Below are 26,442 nucleotides of genomic sequence, written 5' to 3'. Positions count from 1 at the left end.
CTGGGGGGCTGTCAGCCCCTTTCCTGAGGGCTCCGAAGGAGGAGGATGGAGCCATGCCCGGAGGGTCGCCCCTCACACGATGGGGTGACACTATGGTCGTGCCATCACACGAGCCGCCTTCAGTGCACAACCCCTTCGTCTGGCTGTCACCTTTGCTCCCGCTGCCCTCTAGACGCGATTGCAACGCTCCATTAGAAAAATATCAATTACGCTGATGTTTCACTGTCCTCCCGCCTCCAGCCCGGAAGAGATTTCCAGCCGTAGGTAGGCGGGCTCAGGGATAACTCGCGGGGCTCCAGCGGCGCTGCCGCCCTGCCCTGTCCCGTAAGATGGCGACGCGGCTGCTCCGCCTGCGCGGCCTCCTGCGGGCCGCCGGCTCCCGGCCCTTCTCCGCCCAGCCCAGGTGAGCGGCACCGCGGCGGGCAGCGCTGGGGCGGGAGGCGCCGATCCCTGAGGGTGGGTCAGCGCCCCTGAGCTTGGGTTCCGTAGAGAGCGGGGTGAATGTCTTTGCCGAGCTGCCTGGGGCTGTCTGTCGGTATGTGCTGTCCGTTCTGCGGGGATGTGTGTACACCTCTGTGTGTGTGTTTGGAGCGTGTGGTGTGTACACGTGTAGCGGGAGCGTTACAGGCGCTGTATGTGGGTGTGGGTGCGGGTGCCCCCATCGCAGGCGGTGTAGCTGGGGCTGGGCGAGCCCCGGGAGCTCCAGCGCATCCATCCCCGTGATCTCCCGACCTTTGCTCCACTTCCCGGCGACAACGAGTGCCGTGCTGGCAGCAGGTGACAGCGACCTTGCCCTTGACCGCGTTCCCCCGTGGCAGCAGCGCTCGGGGGCTCCCACTCGGCCGGAGGGATCACACCTTCCCACACCGAGCTGGCCCTCCCCGGACTGCCCTTGAGAATAAGGGAGCAGCCAGGCCCTTCCCTGTGTGACATGTGTGGTGTGAGCAACAGTTAAACAAAAGGTTGGGCTTAAATGAAAGGCAGCATCATCTTAAATAGCTTTAAAAATAAGGCGGAGCTTTTGAGAGAGTCACTTTGTGTCTAGCTTTGAGGGTACAAAATACTCAACATGCAAGTTGCTGTATCCAATTTTTTCCAAATATTAGAAGTAAGTCGAGTCTGTGTTTCTTGGGGATTATTGCGTTGGCAGAGCCTGAGTTACTATATGTGGTAGTAAATAAAGACTTTTGTCTCTACAGCAGAGTAAATAAGCATAAGCTCAGCTGAGTTCTGTAGGACTACACACAGTTGGTGTGTGGAGGAACTGAGAGATTAACAAAACAGTTTGAGAAAAGGAAAGTGAATGCCTTTTCCATGTACTCAGCTCTGTACTTAAAATTTCTTACGTTTCATAGCAATGCAATAAAAGCAAAGCAAGTTCCAATGCACAAATATAAGAAGTGAATTTTCATTTCAGCCTTAAAGTAGGATGTCATCCTTGATGTTCCAAACCTGTACAAAAGTGTTATAGCCCTTTCTTTCTTATTTCATGGTTATACTTAACTTGTGTGGTTTCTACTACTGACATTTACCACTATTTCAGTATTTATTTTTCTGTTGAAACATTCTTTTATTTTTACATGTTTTCCTTAGGGTAATGTTATTCTTTTACCTATATATGTAGTAATATTGTTCTTAATATATTTGAAGTGTTAAGGACAAACCAGCCTTGCTTTAGCTCCATTAATAGTCCAGTGGAGTGCAGTGTATGTTAGTTCTTTGTATTTATCGTGGGAACCCTTAGGCCTAATGATGTGCCAGAGTTGGGCTGTGAGCTGTGTTTGGTTTCCTCCTTTTGAAAAGGGTTATGCAAATAGGGTGCCTGTGTCTTAACAAATGCATTAATTTGCCTTTTTTTAGTCCTCTGCAAACAGAACAGCATGGCACAAAGCGTCTGGAACCATCTTCTGCTAAAACTTTGACTGATATTGGCACTCGGAGGATCTTCTCATCAGAGCATGATATCTTCAGGGAGAGTGCCAGGAAATTCTTTCAGGAAGAAGTGCTGCCTTTTCACGCAGAGTAAGATAACCTCGTAAACATTTTGGTTTGCCAATATTCGTTTTTCCCCAAAATGCATTTTGCAGTGTTACTCCTGATACAATAGGATATAAAGGTTACTCATTCTCATGTACAAGCTTTCTATTTCAAACTTACCAAATTGAAACAAACCTGTGAAAGGCGTGTGTGAAGGAAAATCACACAAAATCAAAATTGAATGTATCCTTTGAGCTCCAGTGTAGGCAATCTGGCATCCTCAGCTTCGCCCCACAAGCAGACAAATGCACTTTGCAGAGTTGCAGCAAAGTTTCCCTGCCTCTAGGATTAACTGACACAGATGTTTTTGGGCTGGAGCTGGGACACAGTTCAGTTCCCACACTGTTGGGAAACAGTCACTAAAAAAGGCTTTGATCATGTGTTACTGTCTCTCTTACAGTAGATTTTGTAGCTCCATGCAAGTACTTATACCATGGTGAGGTGAATTATGTATTACCAAGAAACTTGCACAAAACGTCTTTATTTGAATATTTTTCTTTTTGTTTCTGTGGAAATATGTGCGTTTTCTGCACAGAGTAGAAGTGTTCCAATTCCACTGAACTAGAGGCTGGAGGGTGGTTTTAGCCCTTATTTTAGTCATATCCAATCACATTACAGTGGCAAAAAGGAAATAAATTAACTCAGAGTATGGTTTTGAACCGAAAGTGTTAAGCTGTAGTAGTGTCTTAAGCAATTTCTAGTTTACTTGAAATGAAAACAACAAGGGATAGTGAAGGGCTTATTCTGAAATTGCCCTGCTAGATGAGAGGATCCTGACACAGCTCAAGTGTGTATCCACAAATAGCTGAGGTGCCTCAATTGAGTGGGTGGAGCATCGTGGCTCTGGGGAAGGAATGAGCGGCAGGAGGCTTACAGCAGCGTTGGAGACAGCTTGTTTTTTTTATCCTCAAACCACAACCTTATAACAGTATGCTCTTCCACTGTACTGTCATATTCTGTCCATAAAACCAGATGTTTTCCCTCATTTTGTGTTGGAAGGGCTTCTAGGGCAGGTTTGTGTATGTATACTGGCTCTGCTTGAGGTTGCTGAAGATCCTATTTGCCATCTTGCTGACACAACAATTTCTTAGAGAGGCAGGATCAGGTTGAACTTGTATTCTTGCATCACTTCAGTGGCTGATGAACCACTCTGTTCTCACACCTTTCAAGTAAACAAGGAAGCTTCAGGCACAGTATATTAATGTCTGGGCTGAGGTGAAGAGACAAATGTAGCATCAGTGAGTGCAGTTGTGGATTATTGTGAGGAGGAGAAGATTTGGTGCTGGGCGAAGTAGAGACAGGAATGTCCCTGAAAGTGGGGATCAGGGGGAAAGCAAAGATGGTAGAAAGAGATTTAAGATTTCCAGTGGAGGAGCAAAAGCTCTGTGAATCAGTTTAAATACTGCAACAGCTTCCCCAGAGAAGCTGTGGCTTCTCCATCCCTGAGAGTGGCCAAGGCCAGGTTGGATGGGGCTTGGAGCAACCTGGGCTAGTGAAAGGTGTCTCTGCCTGTGGAAGGGGTCAGAACTGGATGAACTTTAAGGTCAAACCATTCTGTTATTCTATGACTCTGTTTTTATATTTAGGATAAGATACTTGATAAACTGTGTAGATAGCTGTGGTATAGCTCTGCTGCTCTGACACAGGTGGATCAGAAAAATGTCTCTGATTAAGTCTGTTTACCTATAATTTTAAAATTGTGGCATTACAAAAAAAGGGCATTAAAAAAAGGAAAACCTGGACCCTTAATGACCATCCAACATTCTATTGAGTTGGCAAAGCCCATAAAGAGGCACTAATTTTCCAAGAATAGGTGATTCCTGTTAAAGTTTTCAAAGTGTCAGCAGATAATCCTCAACTATCTATTTACACGAACTTGAAAGTACCTTAAAGCAATAACTTATGAAGATACAGTACTGAGTCATAAGAAGTACACAAGGACAGATTTTTATACAAAACTGACTAATATGGTAACATTTGGTTCTGATAAAGCATTTTTCATTGGTAGAGTTGAAGTCTTTGATGAAAGATACTGATGTGTTATACTCATTTTTCATGTGGGTAAATGTACATTTGTAAATGGAATGTTAGCAGGATAAAGACCTGCCTGTAATTATCCAGGTGGTTGGGGCTAAACTGCCTAAATCTCAGTCTGGTATAAGAGTCATTACAAGTCTTAATGAAATCCTGTCAGGTTACACATTGGAAGCAGGAGTTCAAACTTGTTTTACAGTTGGTGTCCCTGTAATGCCAGTGTCATCTGTGGACTTGAGGATTAGAAACTCTGTGATGAAGCCACTGCTCCTTGGCTGTGACATGTAGCTGTCTGTGTGCCTTCACACTGTCTGTTGGTGTTCAGAGTGAAGGAGCAGCCGTGACAGATAAACAGTAGCACGTGGTGGGGGTTCAGTGTGTGACCCTGGTTTTGTGTTCATTTTGCAGGTGGGAGAAGGATGGCCAAGTGAGCAGGGAGCTCTGGGAAAAAGCTGGACAGCAGGGTTTGCTGGGCGTTGCTATTGCTGAAAAACATGGAGGCATCGGAGCGGATATTCTCTCTTCAGCCATTGTCTGGGAGGAGCAGTGAGTACTACATGCTTCAGGAAGAACTTCAATGATCATATTGTTTGTGACTATATTTTTTTCCATGAGTTATCCTCATTATGGACTACATTTGCTTACAGAAAATTGTTATCTTTTCTGTGGAGAGGATAGTTTCCATATATGTAAATATCTCATGTTTTGTGTATTCTGGATCATTGTGTGAGTAACATTTGCTTTGTGACTGGGGTTATATACCCTCTTGACTCTGAAATTAAATTCTATAAATAATGGTAAAAGTGCCAGAATATATCTCTAAGGCTTCTCTGTCGTGGGGTTTTCTCCATTATTGGGTCTGTGTTGTAACAGTGCAAGTTCAATGTTTAAGTCTTTGGTAGTACTTTTTTCTGAACTTCCCCCCTCCTATTTTTTCCAGGATGTATGTTAACTGTACAGGCCCTGGCTTCAGCCTTCATTCAGATATAGTCATGCCCTACATTGCAAACTATGGCTCTGAAGAACAGATTAAGCACTTTATCCCCCAGATGGTTGCAGGCAAGTGCATTGGAGCTATTGCCATGACAGAACCTGGGGCTGGCAGGTAAGCCAAATAATAAAACAGTGGTCTCAACAGTATTTGCTGTCTGTTTATTTGTCAGTGAAAAACATTCTGAGCCTCCTGGTTAGTTACTTTATAGACTAGATTATCCTACATTGTAGGCAAGACTCGAAAAACCTGTTACAGATTACTTTATTACAGCTTTGTCATTTCAAGATAGTAGCTCAGAATCCATTTCTGTATTGTCCCACTGTGGGAAAATATGCTTTGTATTTGCTTTTGCAATCTGAGTTTATAGTTACCAACTTGCTTGTCATGTGAACATGAAGCATAGTCAGCAGGAAGTGACATACCTTGGTAAAGAAGTCTTGGCTCTATTACTAGCTTTTTCTGTAGAACAGAACACCTCATTTTTCTTTCCTCTGAATGCTTTCAGAGAAATGTCTCTCCTTGCCCAGCCCATGTTTGGAGTAGACACTGGTGATCTGACCAGTTTCCAAAAGAGAGAGGGACACGTGAAGTTCAAAACCTGCTGGTGTCATATTTCTACAGATGGCAGATGTTGCTCAGGGCTTTTCACAGTCTCCTGATCAGGACTGAGACTGTGGAGAGGATGTGGCTTTATCTGGCATTTGTTGTCTGAGGCATACTGGTGTAAGTGGGTGCTGACCTGTTGATGTCAGTGCTTGTATTACACCATCTCCCACAAGCAGAGATGGGGAAATGGGACCTCATGCTCCTGGGTTGCATAGATTTATCATCCTTTTGCACAGCGTGCCTGTGGTTTCTGTTACACTTGGCTATCTCACAGTGTCACACTATCCTTTCACCAAGCCCATGTCTGGATGGTATAAAATCCACCTTATTTTGTACTGGATAGAATTCAAGATACAAATTACAGTTTCTGGAATGATTTTTTTTATGGACCTTTTTGAATTTTGTTTTAGTGACTTGCAGGGAGTACGGACATACGCAAAAAAGGATGGAAGTGACTGGATTCTTAATGGGAGTAAGGTAAGTGCACTGACATACATACTGCTCATAGGCTTTAGGAAGTGAATACATTTAGCTGAATGCAGCAGAATGTGCACTGCTCTCAGCATCTCCTCCCAACCCTTTCACTTTTGGTTTGGGTTTTTTGTGTGGGTTATGTTGTAGGTGGGATATTTCTTTCCATTTACTTTTTTTTATAGGTCTTGAGATATGTCTGTTGCAGGCAATTTATAAACTGATTTATGGGAGGGCTTGTTTAGTTTTTTTTGTAGCTTTAAAATAAGCATTGAAAGGCTTATTTTCCCTTAAACTGTGAAGAAAAAGGGGAAAAATATGTGCTGTGTAGTATGAGCAGTATGGTTCTTAGTACTGATGTTTAACAATAAAGTATATTCACTACTGCTGTGAAATCTTCTGTGGCCTGAGTAAAAACTTGTGTTGCTGCAATGCAAGCTGTGGAATCTTTATTCAGGAGCTTGCTGGTCTTGTTAGCAAAAAACTAAAACAGCTGCATTGGATGTTCTCTGTGTTGTCAAGCTGTGGCAAAGCACTTTTTTCATTACCATTGTGAAAATTAAGAAGGCAGAAATAGTGTTGAAGTGGGAGTGGGAGTTCAACACACCATTTGTTTGAAAGCTGTCAAATGTCTTGATCTTCTTTTGTACAGCTGCTGATAATGTAGCACTGATAGAGACTTCTGGTCTTAGAAGAATTTCGGTGGTGAGAATGTGTGCAAGCAGATATATATGCATAGGTGCTAAAAAGGTGCTCATACCACTCATTTGAAGCCAAACAGGACAGAAAGCTTTCTTTTGCTGGACTTAAGATGGATCCATTTGACAGGCTCATGAGTTGTTCTGCAGGATAATAGTTAGCAGTTGTAATAGAAGTTATTGGAAGATAATAGAAGCCGTTGATAATTTTGAGTGTTATGCCTTACTAATTTAATTTCTAGACAAGAGAACCTCTGTGTTTATTCAATATCTACATTTGACACTGTATTCCTTCTTTATCATGGGACAGACAAAAGAAACAGATGTGTGCATTCTTTTAACTTCACACTTCTGCCCCACACAATACTTCTCAAATTAATGTCTGCCTTGTTCCAAAACACTTAATATCCAAAGCTTGAAATTCTTATGGACATTTGAACCTTGCCATTCAGTTCACCTTTGAAAGTGTCAATGTAATTTTATTTTCTGCTACTTGGTGATCTCTTCTAACGTCTATCCACCTTGCTTTGTTCTAAGTTGCTTTTTTTTTTACAGGTGTTCATCACTAATGGTTGGATGAGCGACGTAGTGATCGTGGTTGCGGTTACAGACCGGGAGGCCCGATCCCCTGCTCATGGCATCAGCCTTTTTCTGGTGGAAAATGGAACAAAAGGTTTCATCAAAGGACGCAAACTGAACAAAATTGGCCTGAAAGCTCAAGTGAGTTCATACAACTTCTAATGCAATAGACTTGGAGAAAGTCTAAACCCACTTAATGCCTGGGAACTGCTAAGTAAGATGGAACTGTGGTTCTATTCTAGTTGTTAGACTTCAGAGCACAAACATGCAATATATGTATCCTGATTTTGCCTCTGGAAGTCTGAAGTATGTGTTGTACAAGGAGAGGCTAAGGAAGCTGGATGCATTTATTCTGAAGAAGCCTGGAAGAACAGGATCTCACTGATGTGTTTGGCTATAGAGATGGTGGAGCCTGATCCTTCTTTGAGGAGCAGAGTGAAAGGGAGAGTGGCAAAGGAGACTTATTATGTTAAGGAAAATTCTTAATAGATATGAGGAAAAAAGCTGCACCAGGAAAGTGATTGGATGCTTGCACAGTGGCCGAGAGAGGTCCTGGAGCCGTCATCTTTTGAGCTTTGGAAAGCTTAACTGGACAAGGCCCTCAGCTGATTGTTTTTCTGGAGCTGCTCTGATGACTTCTGGAGGGTCCTTCCAGGCTAAACCTGGGATTTCAAGTTAAAGTGCACAACAGCAAGAAAACAATAGGGAATAATTAGTTTAATGGGATAAGAATGTCAGACTCAAAACTGTTGCATTTCAAATCCTCTTAGGACACAGCAGAGCTGTTTTTTGAAGATGTGCGGTTGCCAGCCAGTGCCTTGCTTGGAAAAGAGAACAAAGGCTTCTACTATCTGATGGCAGAGCTCCCACAGGTAAAAGGAATGTGAGTGTTTGCTGTCTGCAGGAAGAATAGAGATGGTTTTTGTCATTAGGCCTGAAGTTCATGTGTTGTGGTGTACTGGGTTGCTGAAGCAAGATGCCTTTGTAAAAACCCCAAATGTTTCTATGGGTTAAGCCCAGAGGAGAAATAGAGATCAGCTGTTCTCAAGAGGTCAAAACTACACAAGTTTACTGGCAAAATATAGAAAATCAAGGAACTTTGACAAAGGATGTAGTACAACATCCAACTGACATAAAACACCTTAGCATTAGTTAGTCTGTTTAACTTAGCACCCTTTAAATCTATCTGATGTTACATTACCCAAAATGTTCCATGAAAAGAGAATTAGAAGAAGAAAGGGAGAAAGATAAATAGAAAAAATACAGAAAAACACATGTACAACTATCAACTCCTGAGTCCAGTGATGATGGGGCAGACTACAAGAGGCTGATAGGGTCAGGACAACCTCCCCTTGTGGTCAACCTTTTAAACTCCAGAGCCACCCTGGCCTTGCCCCCAGGTGGGACTATGGTCACTTGGCCATGCAGGAGCTGGCTTAGGCAAGACTGGGGCACTGCATCCAGTGTGCCACAGCTGACAGACACTGCAGGGCTGGGATTTTCTAGGGCTGGACTGGGGGGTGTGGTGTGCAGAGCAGGACCTGACCTGCCCCCCTACCCCCACACATGCATCCCAGAATGTCTGGAGACATCAATCTTTTCCAGTCTCTGACACTCTCATGTTTTGTGGATACTGCTGATTTTTAACTGAACCACGCTGTGCTGGGTGCAGAATTCTTTGGGCATTGTTTGAAGTGTTGATATCCCACCAGCTCAAACACAGATCTCTTAATCAACAACACAGCTATTGAAAAACCTGAGGGTAGTGTGTTAAAAAGAACATGCTACAGATTTCTTGTGTACTTCTAGTATAGAAGCACTTGGCTTACTAAATTAAATATGGCTTGGACATCTCTGATTCATTTGGCATTCTCTTTCAAGAAACAAGCACTGCTGTTCTAGCTCTTCTGCAAGCAGAAGCATATTAAAGTTACAAAAGTAAAGAAATTGTTTAGCTGAAAAAATACCTTGCTAGTTTACAAGTCAGTTTATGAAGTTTTGGAATTATTTCAGAGGACAAGGAGGCAAAGTTGTTGTTCAAAATGTGTCTGGGCTTCGTCATAAGCTATGATGTATTTACCTCATTTGGTAGGGATCATGTTTTTTAATTTTATACTGTGAGTAAATACAAAATCTGATCAAAGGAAATCGTTTTACTGCTTTAAATAGATGTGCTTACAAACAGGTTCAATGCAATGCATCAGACTGTTTCAGTGTTGCCAGAAGAAATTGTTCTGCATTTAGTTTTTGTTTTTCACTGTGCAGTGAAGAAGGAAAAACAAGCCATTTTTTGGTAGGCTTTTTTCCCCTTAGGGTTGTTCTATCAAAATTGTTAAATACAGTTGTTTAAATAGAACAGTGGAAGTTAATTAGTGAAACAGAATCTAATGTGAATTTTTTAGTTGATAAGATTCCTGTGGTCAATCTGTATTTTTTGACTCATTGTGATAGAGCATTACGCCAGTAAAGACTTAAAAGTGAGTTTTAGACAGCAAGGCATTTGTCCGACTCATTAATTTCAGTAATGCAGTATGTCTGGTTTGATATTTTATGTGACTTCTGCTTCCACTCCCTTAATGAACAACACTGAACATCTGTGTCCTAATTGTGCATCTGATGCAGAGAGATGTAGGACTAACTCAACTGGATTCTGTAATTTGTGTTTCAAAAGGAAAGACTGCTAATTGCTGATATGGCTCTTGCTGGCTGTGAATTCATGTTTGAGGAAACAAGGAATTATGTGAAGCAGAGAAAAGCTTTTGGGAAGACAATTGCACATTTGCAGGTGAGTTAGAGCTGAGCCTCTTGTGTACAGATTCTAGTGTGTGTTTGCTGTACAGCTGTTTATGTGAAGTAGTGACCAAATGAAAATCACCAGGCTGTTTTGAAAGGGTCATTTTCGAAGCTTTCACCATTGGACTGTGGCTGGTTTTTGCCTCCATGCCCATTGGTCATTTTTGAAATGCAAACATCATCATTTTTAAAAAGCATCAGAAAAGCCTTAATGTCTGCATTTTATGACTTGGGTATGTAACCTCTCAGCAGTGTTGCTTCTGAGAGGAAAATAGGTAGGCAGGAAATATCCTGGCTCCTTGCTGCTGCTGAAGAACAATTCCCTTGTTGATCTTAGGCTTGCATTTTACTGCCAGAGCACTGCATAAAAATTATTTTGGAGGCTGCTGGAAGAGGGGACTCCCAGCAGTGACTTTGCTGCCTGAGTGCTGCACAGGTGCCTCATGAATGAGATTCCCCAGCCAGCAGCAGTCTGGGTGTTTGTGTGACTGCATGTAAAACTGTTGGGTCATGCTTTGTGGGCAGAGCTCGCTCCTGATGGGGGTAGGTAATTGAGTTTTGAGACTTTTGTGCCTACACTCCTCCGCTGCAGTCATAAAATAGATGTTGCTTTCCACAGGATTGCTACACTACAATTTTCCTGACAATGACCTTAACTGTTAGGGCTGAAGGAGGCTAAGCTCTTGCATTTTTAGTTTATAGGACAGAACTGACTCATGTGAGCTAAAGATGTTGGCTGCCTCTTTTTTTTTTATATACTTTTGAAAGAGTTAACAAAAAAAATCTGTTTCTATGTCTTGGGATTTTGTTTGTCAAACTCAAATGTTTAGTTGTGAAGAGCACCAGAATTGAAACTTTAAGAGGCTGGAATGCTAGTTATCCTTCAGAGGATTATGATCTTCATCTGTTTTTAAAGTTAACCTCCAGGAATCCATAATTCCAGATGGAATTTAGTATGTACACTGTGTGACTGAAACACAAAAGAACTATATTTTAACTTTTTTTAGTGTAGATAGGGGATGCTTCCTATTTGTAGCAGTTCACTGTACAGAGATCTCCAAAATAATGTTGTTTTTTAGGCTAGGCCAGCAGGTGGTGGTCAGTAAATTTCATAAAGTATATTATTTTTGCCAAAATAATGAATTTCTGCATGTCTCTTCAATTTCATTTTTTTTTGTAGTTGATGACTTGAGTGTGTATATTATAAATAATCCTTTCCAGTTAGAGGTCTGAATTGGGCTAATTAGTTCAATCATGTCACATTACAGCATTTGTAGTTAATTCTTTCCTTGTAGCAGTACCCTGGTCCAGTGTATTTATTGTCAAGGGAAGTAAGAGTTCTTTTTTAATATACATTTCTAGAACTGAAATAAGGAAGGACTTTTATTAGTGAGTGATTTTTTTATCCCCTCCCTACCAGAATTACAAGAAGGTGGTCGAATGCCTGCCTGGTCTGGTTTTACATAACCTTGTGATAGATTTTACCTCTTCTGTCTAGACCTCTTTTCCAATGTGACAGAACTCAGTGCTGAAAAATTTTCTAATAGTCTAAAATTTCTTTTACTTTTTGTTTCAGTCTCTTTGCATGTAGCTTAACCTCTGAAGAATATATGGAAAAAGCATTCAATAGATGGTGAAATATTATTAATTGGGAAAGTTCAGGGCTCTACAGAGTGAGAGGACATTCCCTCGCAAGAGGGAGCTGAGTAGTCTGACCCTCCTGCCACGTGCTCTCTAGGAATTTGTTTTCCCTTTCTCTAGTGCTTTTTCTGTTAAATTTGTGTCTTGAGTTGACCTTGAGAAGTAAAGAGCAGTAACTTTGTCTAATAAGATTGGTGAATACATAATTGTCTGCAATGTACAGAGCCAAAGTTTGAAATAGTGATTTCTAACAGCAATCCTTTTGGAAAATGCTGCATTTTCTACCTAAAGTGTTAAACTGCATCTTCTGCTTTCCTCTACCCTCTCTTCCACTTCCAAAACAAGACAGTACAGCACAAGTTGGCCGAAATAAAAACACAGATTTGTGTGGCCCGAGCTTTTATGGACAACTGTTTGCAGCTCCATGCAGATAAACGCCTGGACTCTGCCACAGCCTCGATGGCAAAGTATTGGTACGTGCTTACAGTCATCTAGAAGTGTTACTTGCATGATCTTAACTCTAATGATGTGGTCAACAAAAAATCAGAGTTACATTGAAAACCTTGTGAATTGATCTGGTTAACCAGATCAATTTCAAAATAAAGGCATACTTTTATAATAGGCTTCCATTAATAACAAGATCGTGCCTCTGCTTTGGCTTTAAGTAAAAGTGAGTCCTCCATTGGTATTTAGACAAAAACTTACATTTTATTGTTAGCAATTTGTTGTTGGGTGTTTTTTTTTGTTTTCTTTGTTGTTTTTTTTAATGAGGTATATGGCTTGGTTTGTTTTTTTTAAAGCAAAATTTGAATATTTGGAGCCAAATTTAAATATATTTGAAGCTCTATGATACTGTTTAGTTAATGTTACTTAACAATTGCTGTTTGGCCTAGCCAGTTTTCAAATCTATCTGGTTTTGGGAAGAAAACGTTGGCTACAGTTGCTGTAACTGAGACTGAACAGTGCTTTCTTTTATTGTCCCTCACCCTGTACTTGGTGGTGTTATATGTTAACTTAGTTTTACCAGAGAAAAACAACTGGAAATATGAATTTGTATAGTTTTAACTTGTTGCAAAGATGGGAGAAAAAAAACAACATATGAGGCACGAGCAAAGAAATTTGTGGAAGATACAGTTTTTAGGCTTTTCAAATAAGTATAGAGGAAATGTGCAGAAATATTTACAATAGAAGGAAGGGTTTTGAGTGCTATTCCTGGCAGTGATTACCTAGAAGTACAAGATACAGAAGCAAAGGCATTCAGTTTTGAGGAGGAGGAGGAGGAAACAACTAATGCCAGCTGAGATATGCAGACTCACTTCCTCAACAAATTTCCCTGAGCAAGGCTTTTGAAACTCTCTCACTTTCACAGCTGTTTACCATCATGATTTATTGTGGATTTCCTTTTTCTCCAGTGGAGTCCCTGTGACCCTTCCATAAGACTCATTTAAATGCTCTGGAAAATGCTTGAATGTAGCATTGCTTTATTCCCTAACGTTTTAGGAGATTCTCTCTGGTCTTGAATTTTCCTTTAAACTTTTTGTATAGTCAATGACATGAGTTAGAGCTTTGAAGGATTTTAAAACCTGGTTTGTGCGTCTCTGTTTTTTCATATCTGGAGAAAGGTCTGTAGGGTTGTTTTTTGTTTGGTTTCTCTTGTGGTGACAGGTTGTGGTATGTACCTAAAAGAATTTGAGAATATATTTAGAAAAGACAGTTGCAACTGTCTGCACTGCTGCAGAATTACAGTTGGTATCATAAACTGTAAGGATTTAAATGAATGAGGGGATGGTTTTGGGAAAAGGCATTTATTCCAGGAGAAGCAATTGGTATGTCATTTTAATTTCTTCTGTTGCCACTGAAAGCTGTACACTTAGGAACTGGTTTTTTCATGTCTTCTAAGTACAGCTTGAGTTTCCAGTGCGATTTTTTTTGCTATTAAATCCATATTTTGCAGTCAACAAATGCTGTTGGAGGATTACAGTATGTTTTAGAATTGTGGAAAAGGCTATTGTGAAAGTTTATTGCAGAAATTAAATTATGCCCAGGTGATGGTTATGCTCAGAGTATCCTGGTGTGTTGCTAATGGTTGTGGTGAGGGAAGCCTGGTTTATTGTTAATTTCTGACAAAGCTGAGGGAATTGACAAGAAAAGAACTGTGTCAACTTGCTTCACAAAAGGATTCTCTTGGCCTGTGAGAAAGGTAAACAAGCCTGTCTGTTTTGAAGCCTTTCCTTTCCTGAAAGCTGTCCCATAAAGTGAACAAAAATTTAATGCATTAAACAGTATTTATTTCTTACTAATCATGTTAAGTTTTTGTCTCGTTAACATATCTTTATCTTTTGTGATGTTTTGCAACGCAGTGTCCTTCTAAAATCAAATTTCCTTTTGTCTATTTAAGGTGTTCTGATCTCCAAAACAGCATAGCTACTCAGTGTGTACAGATGCACGGAGGATGGGGGTACATGTGGGAGTATCCAATTGCAAAGTAAGTGTAACATTTCAGATTGTATGATGAAAGATTACCAGCAAAGTCAAATGAGGCACTTCCTTCGTGTCTGTGTGTTAGTTGTTTAATGTTAGTAGTGATTTACCGTTCTTTTTCTCATTGTGTTTAATTGGAAGGGAATCTACTGCACAGGTGTCTGCAGGAAGATTTTGTTTTAATTCTCCAAACAACTCATAAACTTTTCAGTAATCATTGTCTTTTTTTTTTTTTTCCCACAAAAGAGAAGTTGTTTTTTTAGAAGAAAATGTTAATTGGAAAAACAGAAGCAAAAGTATGAAAGTAGAAATGAGGGGTGCTAGTTTATGTTTTATCTGAAATTAAATGCATATGAGTGAAGAAAACATGTTGATCAGATACCACTGAGTATCAAATTGTCAAATCAAGCACATAACTAGCTACATTCAGCTTTTTTACACCTTTTAAAAGGAAGAAGGAGATTTATATGTAGAAAGGGGAATTTGCCATTCACATATTTTTTTTTTACTTTACAAATTTAGAGACATTTATGGATCTTCTGTGTATTATCTGTGAAGTTTATGTACAGGCCATGTGACACACTAAGTGGAGATTTTGGTAGTGTTTTTATTAAAAAATCAAAGAGGTGGTAATCTGACAGTAGAAACAGCAAAAACTGCTGTGCAGTTGTCACAAGTCAACTAATTTTTTTAACTGACTAGGTTTAGATTTTTTTTAAAATTTTAAATACATTGAGTATGAAATGTTGCTTTGAAATAACTCATTCTTCTATGTTTTTATTGAGTGTAATTTGTGAGTGATTTGCACCATCTTACTAAAGGAAGGCCAGCAAGCCTTGTTTGGGGTGTTCTTGAGCCCCTGTTTGTCTGTGTGTACAGTAGTTGCCCACACAGGGTGTTTTTATCTCTGTAGTCCAGTAATACGTAGATTTCCAGAGAATGCCACATTGCTCCTGGGCTGCTCTCTGTGTGATGATGCAGAAAAGATGGAAAAGCTCTGTCATCATCCTGTGTGCTGTCATCAGGAAGAAGAATTGGGAGTGGAGTAGTAGCAGGAGTCTGGGTTTATAGGGCTTTATTTTTTAGTTTAATTAGAGACAATCATGGAGAATTTACATTATAAACAAACAGGGAAGAGATACTAACCCAGTTCTGGGTTGGTGCACAGCAGCCTGGAAATTTGTAATATTCTAGGTAGTTGAAGCCTCTTAGGAAATAAGAACTACTTTATCAATGGGAAAAGTATACTTTGAAAAGATGGATTTCTAAAGATAAAATGCTCTCTTTTTTTATTGTATGTTCATTCTGAGGCATTGTGTATATTATTTCCTTGTTTTGTTTTTTTTCTCCCTCAGAGCTTTTGTGGATGCCCGTGTTCAGCCAATCTATGGTGGTACCAATGAAATAATGAAAGAGCTTATTGCTAGAGACATTGTCAGTGACAAGTAGAGCAGATGCTTACTATATTTGCACTCTTGCAGAATTCTGTTCTATATTAATATATGGCATAAAATGAGACATCAGAATGTAAGTAAAATGTGCTGTATCATGTTCTTTAAAGGAAGTGACACTTAAAGTACATGTTAGTAATAACAATATGCTCACATGCAGGATATCTAATACTTAATTAACTTAAAATTTAAATGTCTTTGTACAACACGGAATAGTTTTTCGGGTGTCAAGAGCTGTAGTAGTGCAAGGCAATTCTGTCTCTAGAATGTTGAGTAGTTTGGTCTTTCATCCTTGAACCCATCGTGTTGATTCTGAAAAGCTAGGTTTGGATTCGAGTCTCGAGAGAAACCATATTCTTAACAAATAAACAAAACTAAATATTAATATAACTTTGAATTTGTATTTCCCCTTGAGAAGTAGAACTTGACGCTGTTGTTGCCAATACACCTGCTCACTGTGCAGCAGCCACCTGCTGTGCAGCTGACCTCTATGTTTACATCGAACCCGGAATGCCTTATTTTAATTACTTTGGTCAAATAAACATAATAAAGCATTTCTATGCAATCTCATGCTTGTCTGCGGTTACTTCAAAGCCCGCGGGGAAACGTGGCTTCTTCCTCTGTGCCCATGTTCACCTCAGGGCGGTGAGAGCGAGCTCGGAGGGAGGGAATACGATGCAGGTGAAGTTGAGGGCTTTTTATTGGCGATACTAACTTGCAATGCGTGTGTTTATGAAGGTTTTTTAACTCTTTAGCCATGCTGCGCGGTAAGACTTAAACCCGTCCGGAGCGGGGAGCGGCGGTGCGCCCTCCTCTTCCTCACGGCCCCCGCACGTGGGGGGGGGGGGGCGGTGTCCTCGCGTCAGGCGGGGCCCCGCCAGGGGCGGGCGGCCCCGCCCCCGAACCGAGCCACGCCCCCCGGCGCCCCGGATTGGCCGCGCTCCTCCCCTTGAGGAGCAGGGGAGGCCCCGCCCCGCCGCGCTGCGCTTTAGCTGGGCGCGGACTCTTCAAGAGCGGCAGTGTGAGCCGTGGCGGGCGCCGTGCTGTGCGGGGTTGAGGCGGCGCCAGCGCCGGCGCCGCTGCGGGGAACCCGCCGGACGCGGGGGCAAGCGCGGGGCGCGGCGCGGCGGGGCGCCGTGAGGCGGCGGGGGCACGGAGGGGCCGGGCGGCGGTTGGTTCCCGCGGCGGGAGTGGCGGGTGCGCATGCGCGGGGTGGGGGCGGGGCGGGGGTAACGGTCCGTGCGCGCGGCGGGGCGGGGCCGACGGCTCTGAGGCGGGGGCGGGGCCCGCCCGCGTGTAGGGGCGGGGCCTCTCCGTGCCCGCCCCGCGTGTCCCACCCGGGATTTAAACGCTGCATCGAAACTTCCCTCTGGTATTCAATGTGTGCCGCACAGTCCTGTAGCTCGGAGTGACCCTGGGCGAGACTTCCCACACTTCGGACCGCTTACAGAGCTGGACACTTAAGATGAAGTAGTTAGCAAAGGTTTTGGGAGCAGCTCAGACCCAGGTCCCGTAACCTGCCTTAAGAGTTCCTCTGTGCTCCTGAGCTAGTCTTTCCATCCACTTTTTGCAAGCTTCCTGCTTGCAAAATGAAGTCTCTGTCCCCCCAAAACTGTAGCAGTGACTGAGGTATTCCGTAGATACCCCTCTCTAATGGGAATCGAATTAAAACTATTCAATTTCTAATTTGCAATGTAAGCCAATTAATAAAAAATCCAAATTATTAAAGTATGCCTTTTGTCAAAGGCTAAATACTTCCTTTTTTGTGCTTATTTTAATATAAAGGAAATACTAAAAATTACGCTGGATGAAGCCTGATGGATGTACCAGCTCAGAAAGCAGTCTGTGTGCCTTAGGACTCTGCTGCTGTATTGGTCCATGGTTTGAAATCCTGGGGAATGTTCTGAGGATATTAAATTCCTGTCATCTTAATTAGTGTCTTAAGAGCTGAGTGGGTCTCATTTAATACCAGGTTTTATTGCCCTCTTTTCAAAGGCTGAAATTCAGAAGTATCACTGAAATGTTGATACGGACTTTACAATGAAAAGTATCAGAAAGTATTGCATATATTTATGTTAGAGACATATGTACAATCTTCTTACAGAGGCACCTGCTGTACTACAAAAGGCATTTAACATATATTAAAAATTACTTCAGATATTGGTTTGCAAATATGCTGTTATAGACTGAACAAGAATTAGTTGATGATGTGGTAGTAAACTCAGAAATCATATCGATTCTCTGTTCAGAAGCAAATCTGAACAAGGAAGAAAACAAACCTGTTTAGAGATTTTAATGAGTCCTGGATTTTATCATAAATTAATACTAATGAGTTCCACTTGAAGTGCCTCCTTTTTGATGTTTTTTTTATGATTGAAACTTTGGGTGGTCTGTCTTTAATGGAGATCTCTTAGTGTTCAAAGTGAGATCCTTTTTAGGGGGGGAACATGTGCTGGTTTTTTTTTTGTTTGTTTTTATTTTCAAGCATGAGGAATTTGTGCTTATATCTTCTGGGGCATACAAAACACTGGAGCTGCAGTTTTGTCTGGATAGTTGTGCCTGCACAGTGAACACTGCTGAATGTGGAGACTCCCCACATAATCCTTATTTAGTTTATGGGGTTTTTTCCCAATCTATTAATAGAACAAAATACTAGAATGCTTAAATATGCATCATGAGTAACTGGTCTGCTTTTGAAGTGAAAACAAAAGCTGCCTACTGAAATGATTTTTTTTTTTTTTATCTCTTCAAGCCTGGTCCCAGGTGTGTTATATATGGACTTCTTTCCTTTTTCTTTCCTAGTCCTAACCAGGACATGCCCAGTGGGACCAATATCTTTTTTGTGGTCGTTGCTGCAGACTATTCCATGAGAAAATGCAGACTATGCTATTGAGCTGTTCTTGCTATTCTTAGAAATCATTATGATCCTGTAGGTTTTCTGAAAATTGGGAGCAGTATTTAAAGCCTGAGGGATGCCTCCCACCAGGCAAGGCTTGAAGAAGCTGGCCAGGGTCAGGTCCTGTCCGCTGCACTCGGCTGAGGCAGTACCGCAGTAGTGCCTGCCTGCCAGAGCACTTTATTTTTGTCCAGTGATTATCAGGAAGGCTTCCCGGGAGGAGCTGGGGATTACAGAACAAACAGCACAAAGCTGTAGGAAACCAGGTTTTGGCAGTTGTGTTGCAATTTGCTTTCTCAGCTGCCCTCTCTTCTGCAGGTTGTCTCTAAGAGGCCTTAAAATGGGTTGAAATACAGTATTTTTGAGTATTCTTGCTGAGATTAATTTTGGGTGTTTGACCAGAGGCTTTCTGTTGTCAGGGACTTTGCTTTGCTTTTGAAATGCCATCTAGGCAAGGAATAAACAGTGGAAGTTGGTTTATCTGAAACACTGTTAATCTGAACAAACTGGAAGCAGCATATTAATTTGAAATATTGTTTGTAGGCTTCTGAGTTTCAAAACAAAAATAAATAATAAATGTATCTCCTCCTGGTCTCGAGGAATCTCATTATTAAGAAGAAAATTTCAGGTTTTTATGATGCTGAAAGATGACTCAATTTACAAGGAGAGAAGGCTGCTACAGAGGAGCCTTAAAAAGCCTCATGCAAGTAGAGTTTTATTGTCATTGGAAATTAAAAGATCACAAATAAAAAAATCCACTAAAAGACAAAGCAATCCTCCCCCCAAGCAAAAATCCCCCAGAACACTGTCTGCAGTGTTGTGTAACCAAAGTGATAGTGTTATGCAAGGGGGAGAAGAGTCAAAAAGTGAAAGGATTGTAAACAAGAGCTGGGAAGGGAGGGAATGCTACCCTGTGTGCTGGGTTGTGGCTGGGTTTTGTTGTGTTTCTGTGCTGCTGATCACCAACATGAAGACTCTAGATTCAGGATTTAGGCAAATTCTGTTGAGGTAAGCTGGTAGAGAAAGGGTAAAATGAAGAAGTGTCAAGGGAGGATGAAGAAATGAGCAGAGGGAGAGGAGAGGTAGAGGAGCAGGAGTCACTGGGGGATGAGGAACCTGTAGCTGCAGTGGCAGAAGGGAGGTGGTCAGGCTGTGGTAAACTACAATTCTCAGCCATATCCTCATGGGTAATTAAGGCATTAGGGGAGGATAAGCATAAAGTCACTTTAAACATCAGTTGCTTTACTGTGTATGTCTGGTACTTGTTTCTTCCCTTCCCCAGTACTTATTTAATATCAGTTTTTCTTTTTACAGTACTTTTTAGTCTTTTAAGTGGAGTGTTTATTCAATAGATGAAAAGCAAACTGTTTGCCAGTTTAGCAGAATTTCAGCTGTTCTGGTTTTGAAACCTCAAGTAAAAAGAAAAAAAATCTGTGAAATGGTTTACCTATGACAAAAAAAGCTTTTCTCAGAATGAAAATACTCTTCCAGTATACCATTCTGCATTACTTCTGTTCCCTCCCTCTTTGCCTTAATTTTTTCCCCCCTCGAAGATTCTAAGTTTTGCTCTGGAAACTCACTTCCAATACAGGTGGAATGAAATAATTTTTGGAGCTTTCTGCCAAAATTAAATAAAATTTGTAAAAATGTAAATTGTGTAACTTTGTCAAACCAAGTACTTGTACTAAAATTCGTTTATAATTTTTTTGCAGCTGATACTTTGTTTTGCTCCTGTACCTGTGACTTTGTGTGTGTGTGTGTGTGTGTGTGTGTGTGTGTGTGTGTGTGTGTGTGTGAACTTCTTGGAGAAATGCCAAGGGATGGACACTGTGGCAATAGCAGCTTTTAGAAGTTCTTTTTGATGTCACTGTAGTGAGATGAGCACACCCAAATGTCTCACACTGTCTTCAGGGCGGAAACATTGTATGAAATTTCTAAGTTAATTGAGTGATTTCCCTGTTGAAAAGTAGTTTACTTATTTTTTAGCTACGTGTCGTTTAAGTATACTTGGTCAGGCACTCTAAATTAATTAGTGATTTGTCAACTCTCTTTAGTTCACTGTTTGTGTTCCATATGAGGGTACTTTGATTTCTTCCCCTCTTTCCCCTAAAAGAGTTCAAAAGAAGTACCCCTGATTAAAAAAAAAATAAATAAAAAAATTGGTAATGGCGTTCATTGTGGTTTTGGAAATTTGAAACTGCGCCAAAAGGGTATATGGTATTTGAGGGAATGTGATTGAGTTCAAACACAGCACTATGAAGTTTTGTGCTGCCAGTTCTTTGAATAACCTCCATCTTCATAGAGGTATGTGATCCACATCTCCAGAGTACTTTTTTGCTTGAGCAGCTCCACTGTGTGTGGATGTTTCCTGGGTTTCAGGAGTAGCAGCCTGTGCCTGTTAAACCACTCAGACAAAGGGAGGTGGATGGTAAAGTAAGAACAGTTATAAATTCATTGCTAAGTGCTTGCAGATACCAGGCTGATGATGCTCTTCTTGGAGATCTTCTTGGGGGGTCAAACACAGGGGCTCCTGAGCTCACATTAACCCCATAGAGGAACTGTTCAGTTCTGTGATTTAGCCATGCACAATTGCTCTGACTTGCTGTAGTTATTTTCCATTATGTTAGGGGCAGGGAGGCATTGGTGTCTGAATTGATACTCCTTTGGATTTACAAATTTGCAGGCCTGCTAGCTTTTACAAGAGGAAGGACACGAGTCAGCCACATGCTGAGAGCATTGCTGAGTCACCAGAGCCTTTAGAATCTGGGGCTCCAGTTCTCAACAGTGCGTTTCCCTGTCTAATCCTAGAATGGGGTTTAACCTGAACAGCTCCAGTCCACTGGGAGGACTTTGTGCTGTGCTCCTCTTTAGGCTGAAGTTACTGGCTTATTTGTAAAGGTTAAAATCTTGGGGATTTTAATGGTATCATTTATGATCGGCAGCAGCATTACCAAACCTGGTCTCAGTGATGCTAGGAGGGTGATGTACAGAGATGAAAACTTTATGGATGAAGTGCACATGTTGGAGCAATGAAAGGTGAATAAAGCATACAGAGAGTGGTAAGGCACTACTAGAGTATGTGGCTCTCTATGTTTTGCTTCATGTTTTGTGGGTTAAGGAGCAAGTATCCCAACTGGTATTTCTCAGCTCTCTAAGTTTCCACATCTCACTTTAATGTTTGCACTTTCAGTGTAAAAAAACTGTAGTTATAAACAAGCAAAGGCTTCAGACAGGTATTTTCTTAAAATCCGTATGTGTCAGTCTCAGAATCATTGACCCCTTATGGGATCTGTGCATTGAAAATTGCTGAGCTAGGCAGTTGCTGTGGAGATCGGGGAAACTGGAGACATAAAAAGGAGAACAGTGGAAGTGCTGCTTAACTAGTACACAGTTCAACAGAATTTATTGTGGCATTACTGTGCTGCACTCACTTTTGCTCCTGCTCTCTTATGGTTTCTGGTTTTGTCTCTAGTTTCTTAATGAAGAGCTGATGGGAGCTTTCAGGCTTCTGCAGGCCATGTTCAATTAAATCCTTCATTGGTTTTTTTTAACCATCTCCTAAACAAAGCTGTAAGTACTGTGCAAGTGATTCCTGTGTGGAACAGATACAGTATGACTTGGCAGCATAGCTGCTGATAAGAAGGGGTGAAGGCTGACGTTGGTCCTTTGATCCCAAAGTGTGGGAACTCTTTGTTAATTGGCAAGCCACAAGCAAAAGGATTTGTCAAGGAGAACTGTCTTTTCTCAATTTGTTAAGAAAAATAATCTGTATGTATTACACAAACATTGCCTGATGAATAAAGAGTGGTATACAAAGGTACTAGAAAGAATTCTCTTATGGTAGGAAACTTCAGAACTTAAAGTTTTCTGTTTTGGAAGCATTGGTTTCTAACGTGTATTTATATGAATATATAATAATTAATAAAATTCTTGCTTTACATAGATTTACAGTAAATATGTTTCTCGCAGTAGTGCCAGTCACATTGCTCAAGGTCATGTTTTTCAGTTTGGGCAAGGTTAGGTGACAGACCTGAACTTTTTGGGTCTTATTTCTCAGACTGATAGAATCAAAAATGAAATGAGGTATGAACAGTTATTCTCCTGAGATGTAAACACTTTCATTGCACATGGAACAGCCTCTGAATGAAATAAAGAAAAAGCAGAAAGAGTGTTCTTGTTTGACTTGGGAGGTAACATAGTCTGTGTTCTTTAGATAATGTCCTTTCGTATGGAGTTTTTGAATGATGCTGAAAGAATGAAATGTATAACAGAGTTGTTGTATTTGTACTGTGTCATGAAAATGAAAAAATTTACATGGCCCATGTTATTTTCAGGTTTGCTGTAAACTACCTACCGTAGCTATAATGACACCAGCCGTCAGAGAGGCAACAACAAAAGGTCATGGTATCCACTTGTCACCTTCTTTGTCCTCTAGAGCTATGGAGTCTGATACAGCTTTGTGCGTGGAAAATTCCAGAGCAGTGGAAGAGAAGATAAAAGAGGACTCCATTGCACAGATTACTTGCTCAGTCCTGGGGTTTCCCACTGCTGAGCCCAGCCTCAGGAATGATATCTTCAATGTGCAGCATTTTGGTTCCCCACCATCCTCCAAGTGCTATCAGTCTGTCTTGTTAATGAGTACAAATTCTGCGTTTAGCAGCAAAACTGGTAAGCAAACGAAAGCAGGAGAGCCTGGCTGCTCCAAGATGAGAAAGCCATTACATAATGGTGCTGACACATCATTTGGTCATATTAATCGTTCAGAACCTGAGCAACAGGTCAAAGGTGCAGCGTTTTCAGAGACCACATCTCCAAACTTGGCAGGAATGCAGAGGCTTTCAGGTTCAAGTGTAACTGAATCCAGTAATGCAGAAGAAATGCAACTTTTAAATGGTAAATGGTACAAGAAGAATGGGGTTTTGGGTAGGGCTTTGGAAGTCTGCACTGAAACAATAAAAGGGGATTTATTACACCAAATTCTTCACGGGCCTTCAGAAGGGATTTTGAGCTGCACCCAGGAGGAGGTGTATGCTCGCTTACTCCAGTGTGTCACTAAGCAACAAATGGAAATCAGTCGCGCCAAAAGAACTCAGAAGCGTTTACAAATGCTCCTGGCAAAGCATGTTATCAAACACTGTGATCAGCAGCTGAAATGCTTTGTGAAACATCAGCTTCAGAGAATGAAGGTTTTCCATGAGCCAGCTAGATTTTTGAGCAATAGCTCCCTCAGATGCACTGAAGGTTGGCCAGAAAACAACACAACTACTTCAGAGAGTAGTTTGAGTGTGGATGTACAGAACGGAGTTAGCGTTGCACCAGGAGAAATCCGTGGCTTTGCACTTTCTACTGGAGGGCTGCTGTCTCGTGTGGAGAAGGACCTGGACTCTGATGCAACATGTAGCAGCTCAGATGAAGATGGTGAGGAACAGACTGTAAGAACAACTGTGGAAGCGTAAGTGTTAAATTCCTGCTTAGACTCATGTGCTTCTTACTTATAAATCAGGATGGAAAGGTCTAGTCCTACAGATTCCATCTTGTTTGAGTAACCTCACTCAATAGATATTCTTACTGAAATCAGCAAGAGTGACAGTGTGAGCTAGGTTTGGCAAAAGTAAGAACTTGTAATTAATGCATTTAAGGAGCAGTTGCCTTACTAGATTGCAGAGAACTAGCGTTGGTACTGCACTCTATCAGTTTGCATTACATCAGTACTGCTAATCCTCAAGTGGTGCTATAAATCAAGCAGTGGTAGCTATAAATACTTGGGGCCAGAATGAAAATAATTTTAATTTTGCTCTGGAGTTATTAAGAATTAGTCAATATTAGGATCTTGAAATCCACTATATTGTAATGAAGAGTAAAAATTAAAAATTATCATCTGATGCAGCTATCAAGTATTTGGTGGTTGGTATATTGAAAAAGTTTGGTTCTTTAACTTTTAATTTCAAAAATATGAATTTACTTACTGAAGTCACTCTGCAACTATGAACGTAGCTAGCAATGGTGTTTTTATTGTTGCTTATACCTTTTTCAGGAAGAACTAGGGGGAAATACATATCATTAACCTGTAGTGTCTTAAGTTGGCAGGAATCCTGTCAATACAATTACTGTGGCTTTGAAAATCAGTGGTGGGCAAGAGGAGATAGTAAAATGGCTCTCTGATGATGATACAACCTTTTTCTCCTTTTTTTTTTTTACCTCTACCTTGCTACACTTAGTCTCTTCAGTCAAGAAATTTTAGAAAGCAGTGAAAGGACAGCTGCTTTCCTCTTCCCAAAGCTTGAGAGACAAGCATGTGTTAAGGTTTGTTGGGATATAATAGTCAGGACTGTGATACACAGAACAGAGCTGCACACAAGTGCAGCAGCTTTGTAGGAGCTTCATGACAGTCATATTTCACATGGGCTCTTATAGACACAGGGTTTGTGTTTACCAGTCTTTCCTTATATACTCTGCTGTTAGAGTGTGTCTAATAAAAATAAATTAAAAAATACTTAAAAACACTTAGTTCCCATTCTGCTTCCTGAAAAGCATAATGCTCAGAAGAAACCAAGTAAACTTCTGAAACTGGAAGAGCTTTGCCCTGTTGCATGTTTCTAGCTTCAGTCCAGCAAGGCTGTATCAAATCTCTGCTGTGTTTTGCTGAGCTCTGTAGGTCTGAAAAACAGAGGAGAAAAGTTTTCATTTCCTTTTACGTATTGTCAGAATGGTAAATACTGTGCTGAAGTCCAGCCAAAGCTGGAGTTGGCAATGACTTGCCAACTAAGTTAGGAACATCTTAAATATTTGAGTTACAAAATAATTATTCTTTTGAAATATTTTAATAAAAAAATATCATTTGGGCTCTCCCCAGCATAGGAGAACCCACATTCTTCTCCTAATTGATATACTTGAACTTCTGAGTAATAGCTCTGCCTCTAGGATTCTAATCTTGTGATTACATGAACTGAAAAAGAAAACTCTTGAGAAATTCTTGATTCTTGAACGGTAGTGGATAATGCAAAACTTGGACCAAAGTTTTGTGTGATGGTTTTCTTTTTTCTTCCTGCCAGGGACACTTGAATTTCTAACTCTCCCTGCCAGTCCTTTACCTTTATTCCTTCTTGTGGCTTTTGGTAGTTATCTTTCCACTTAAGGCTTACTCAGTTTACTTTGTTGCACCGATGAAAAAATCCGCAGAGGATTATTAAGTGCAAACCCATCACTTTTGGCTCAGGAAATCCCCAAGCTGCTATTGCTGGCAGCTGTGGGAAGCGCTGCTCTCTCCATGCCTGCAGTTATAATACTGTTATCTCAGCTATTCCTAAGAGGCAGGAGAACTGGCTAAGATGATCTGTAGTCTGACTCAGTGTGGCCCTTTATTTTGGGTTGTTTATTCTTACCCCTTTTTTTATGTTCTTACTGATGAGCAGTTGTTCAGCAGCAGCGGCCCTGCTACATTGGCAGGGAGAGAATCACTGGCGTTTGAGGTGTGCTGCTGGGCCAGCAAGCTCAGAGTTAAAAGTACTGCCTGATTTAAGCCAAAGACTTGTCTCTGTGCCTAGGCTGAGGCAATGCTTGAATTAACATTGCAGTGAGGCTAGGCTGTCTTTTATTTGAATTTATTATTATCTCCAGCTTAGAATGTTTTTCTTCATTTCTCCAACCTTCCTAATATTTGCCTCTGTGGCTAAAATGCTGCCTTTTTTCTTCTAGGTAACAAAGGTAAATCAGTTATTCACCAGTTCAGCTGGTGAGATTTGCTGTTTCCTGAGCCTTACC

The 26,442-nt window shown here is 41.1% G+C and overlaps 2 protein-coding genes across 5 annotated transcripts in view; both read left to right on the top strand.

The window, feature by feature from the left end:
• The first annotated feature begins 246 nt into the window (after positions 1–246).
• ACADL (acyl-CoA dehydrogenase long chain) lies at positions 247–16,355 on the top strand. The gene is made up of 11 exons (XM_005528892.3): positions 247–403; positions 1,861–2,022; positions 4,480–4,617; positions 5,012–5,176; positions 6,082–6,148; positions 7,396–7,560; positions 8,190–8,291; positions 10,091–10,204; positions 12,199–12,326; positions 14,252–14,338; positions 15,690–16,355. The coding sequence occupies exons 1-11, from the start codon at positions 330–332 to the stop codon at positions 15,781–15,783; spliced, it is 1,296 nt and encodes a 431-aa protein (XP_005528949.1). The 5' UTR covers positions 247–329; the 3' UTR covers positions 15,784–16,355.
• A 3,213-nt stretch (positions 16,356–19,568) lies between these two features.
• The window catches only part of KANSL1L (KAT8 regulatory NSL complex subunit 1 like), a 58,960-nt gene continuing 52,086 nt past the window's right edge, over positions 19,569–26,442 (top strand). For all 4 annotated transcript variants that reach the window (XR_015773047.1, XM_088058478.1, XM_088058477.1 and 1 more), the window contains exons 1-2: positions 19,569–19,689; positions 23,016–24,133. Coding sequence is in view for 3 of the 4 variants with exons in the window: in XM_088058478.1 (XP_087914604.1) it covers positions 23,046–24,133 (1,088 nt within the window). In the remaining variant the exon portion in view is untranslated. The remainder of the gene's footprint in view (positions 19,690–23,015; positions 24,134–26,442) is intronic.

This window comes from Pseudopodoces humilis, chromosome 8 (assembly GCF_049639895.1).
Source record: "Pseudopodoces humilis isolate 2021_Gansu_Grassland_sample_001 chromosome 8, ASM4963989v1, whole genome shotgun sequence".
Taxonomy (NCBI): Eukaryota; Metazoa; Chordata; class Aves; order Passeriformes; family Paridae; genus Pseudopodoces; species Pseudopodoces humilis.
This window is presented reverse-complemented; position numbering and strand designations above follow the sequence as displayed.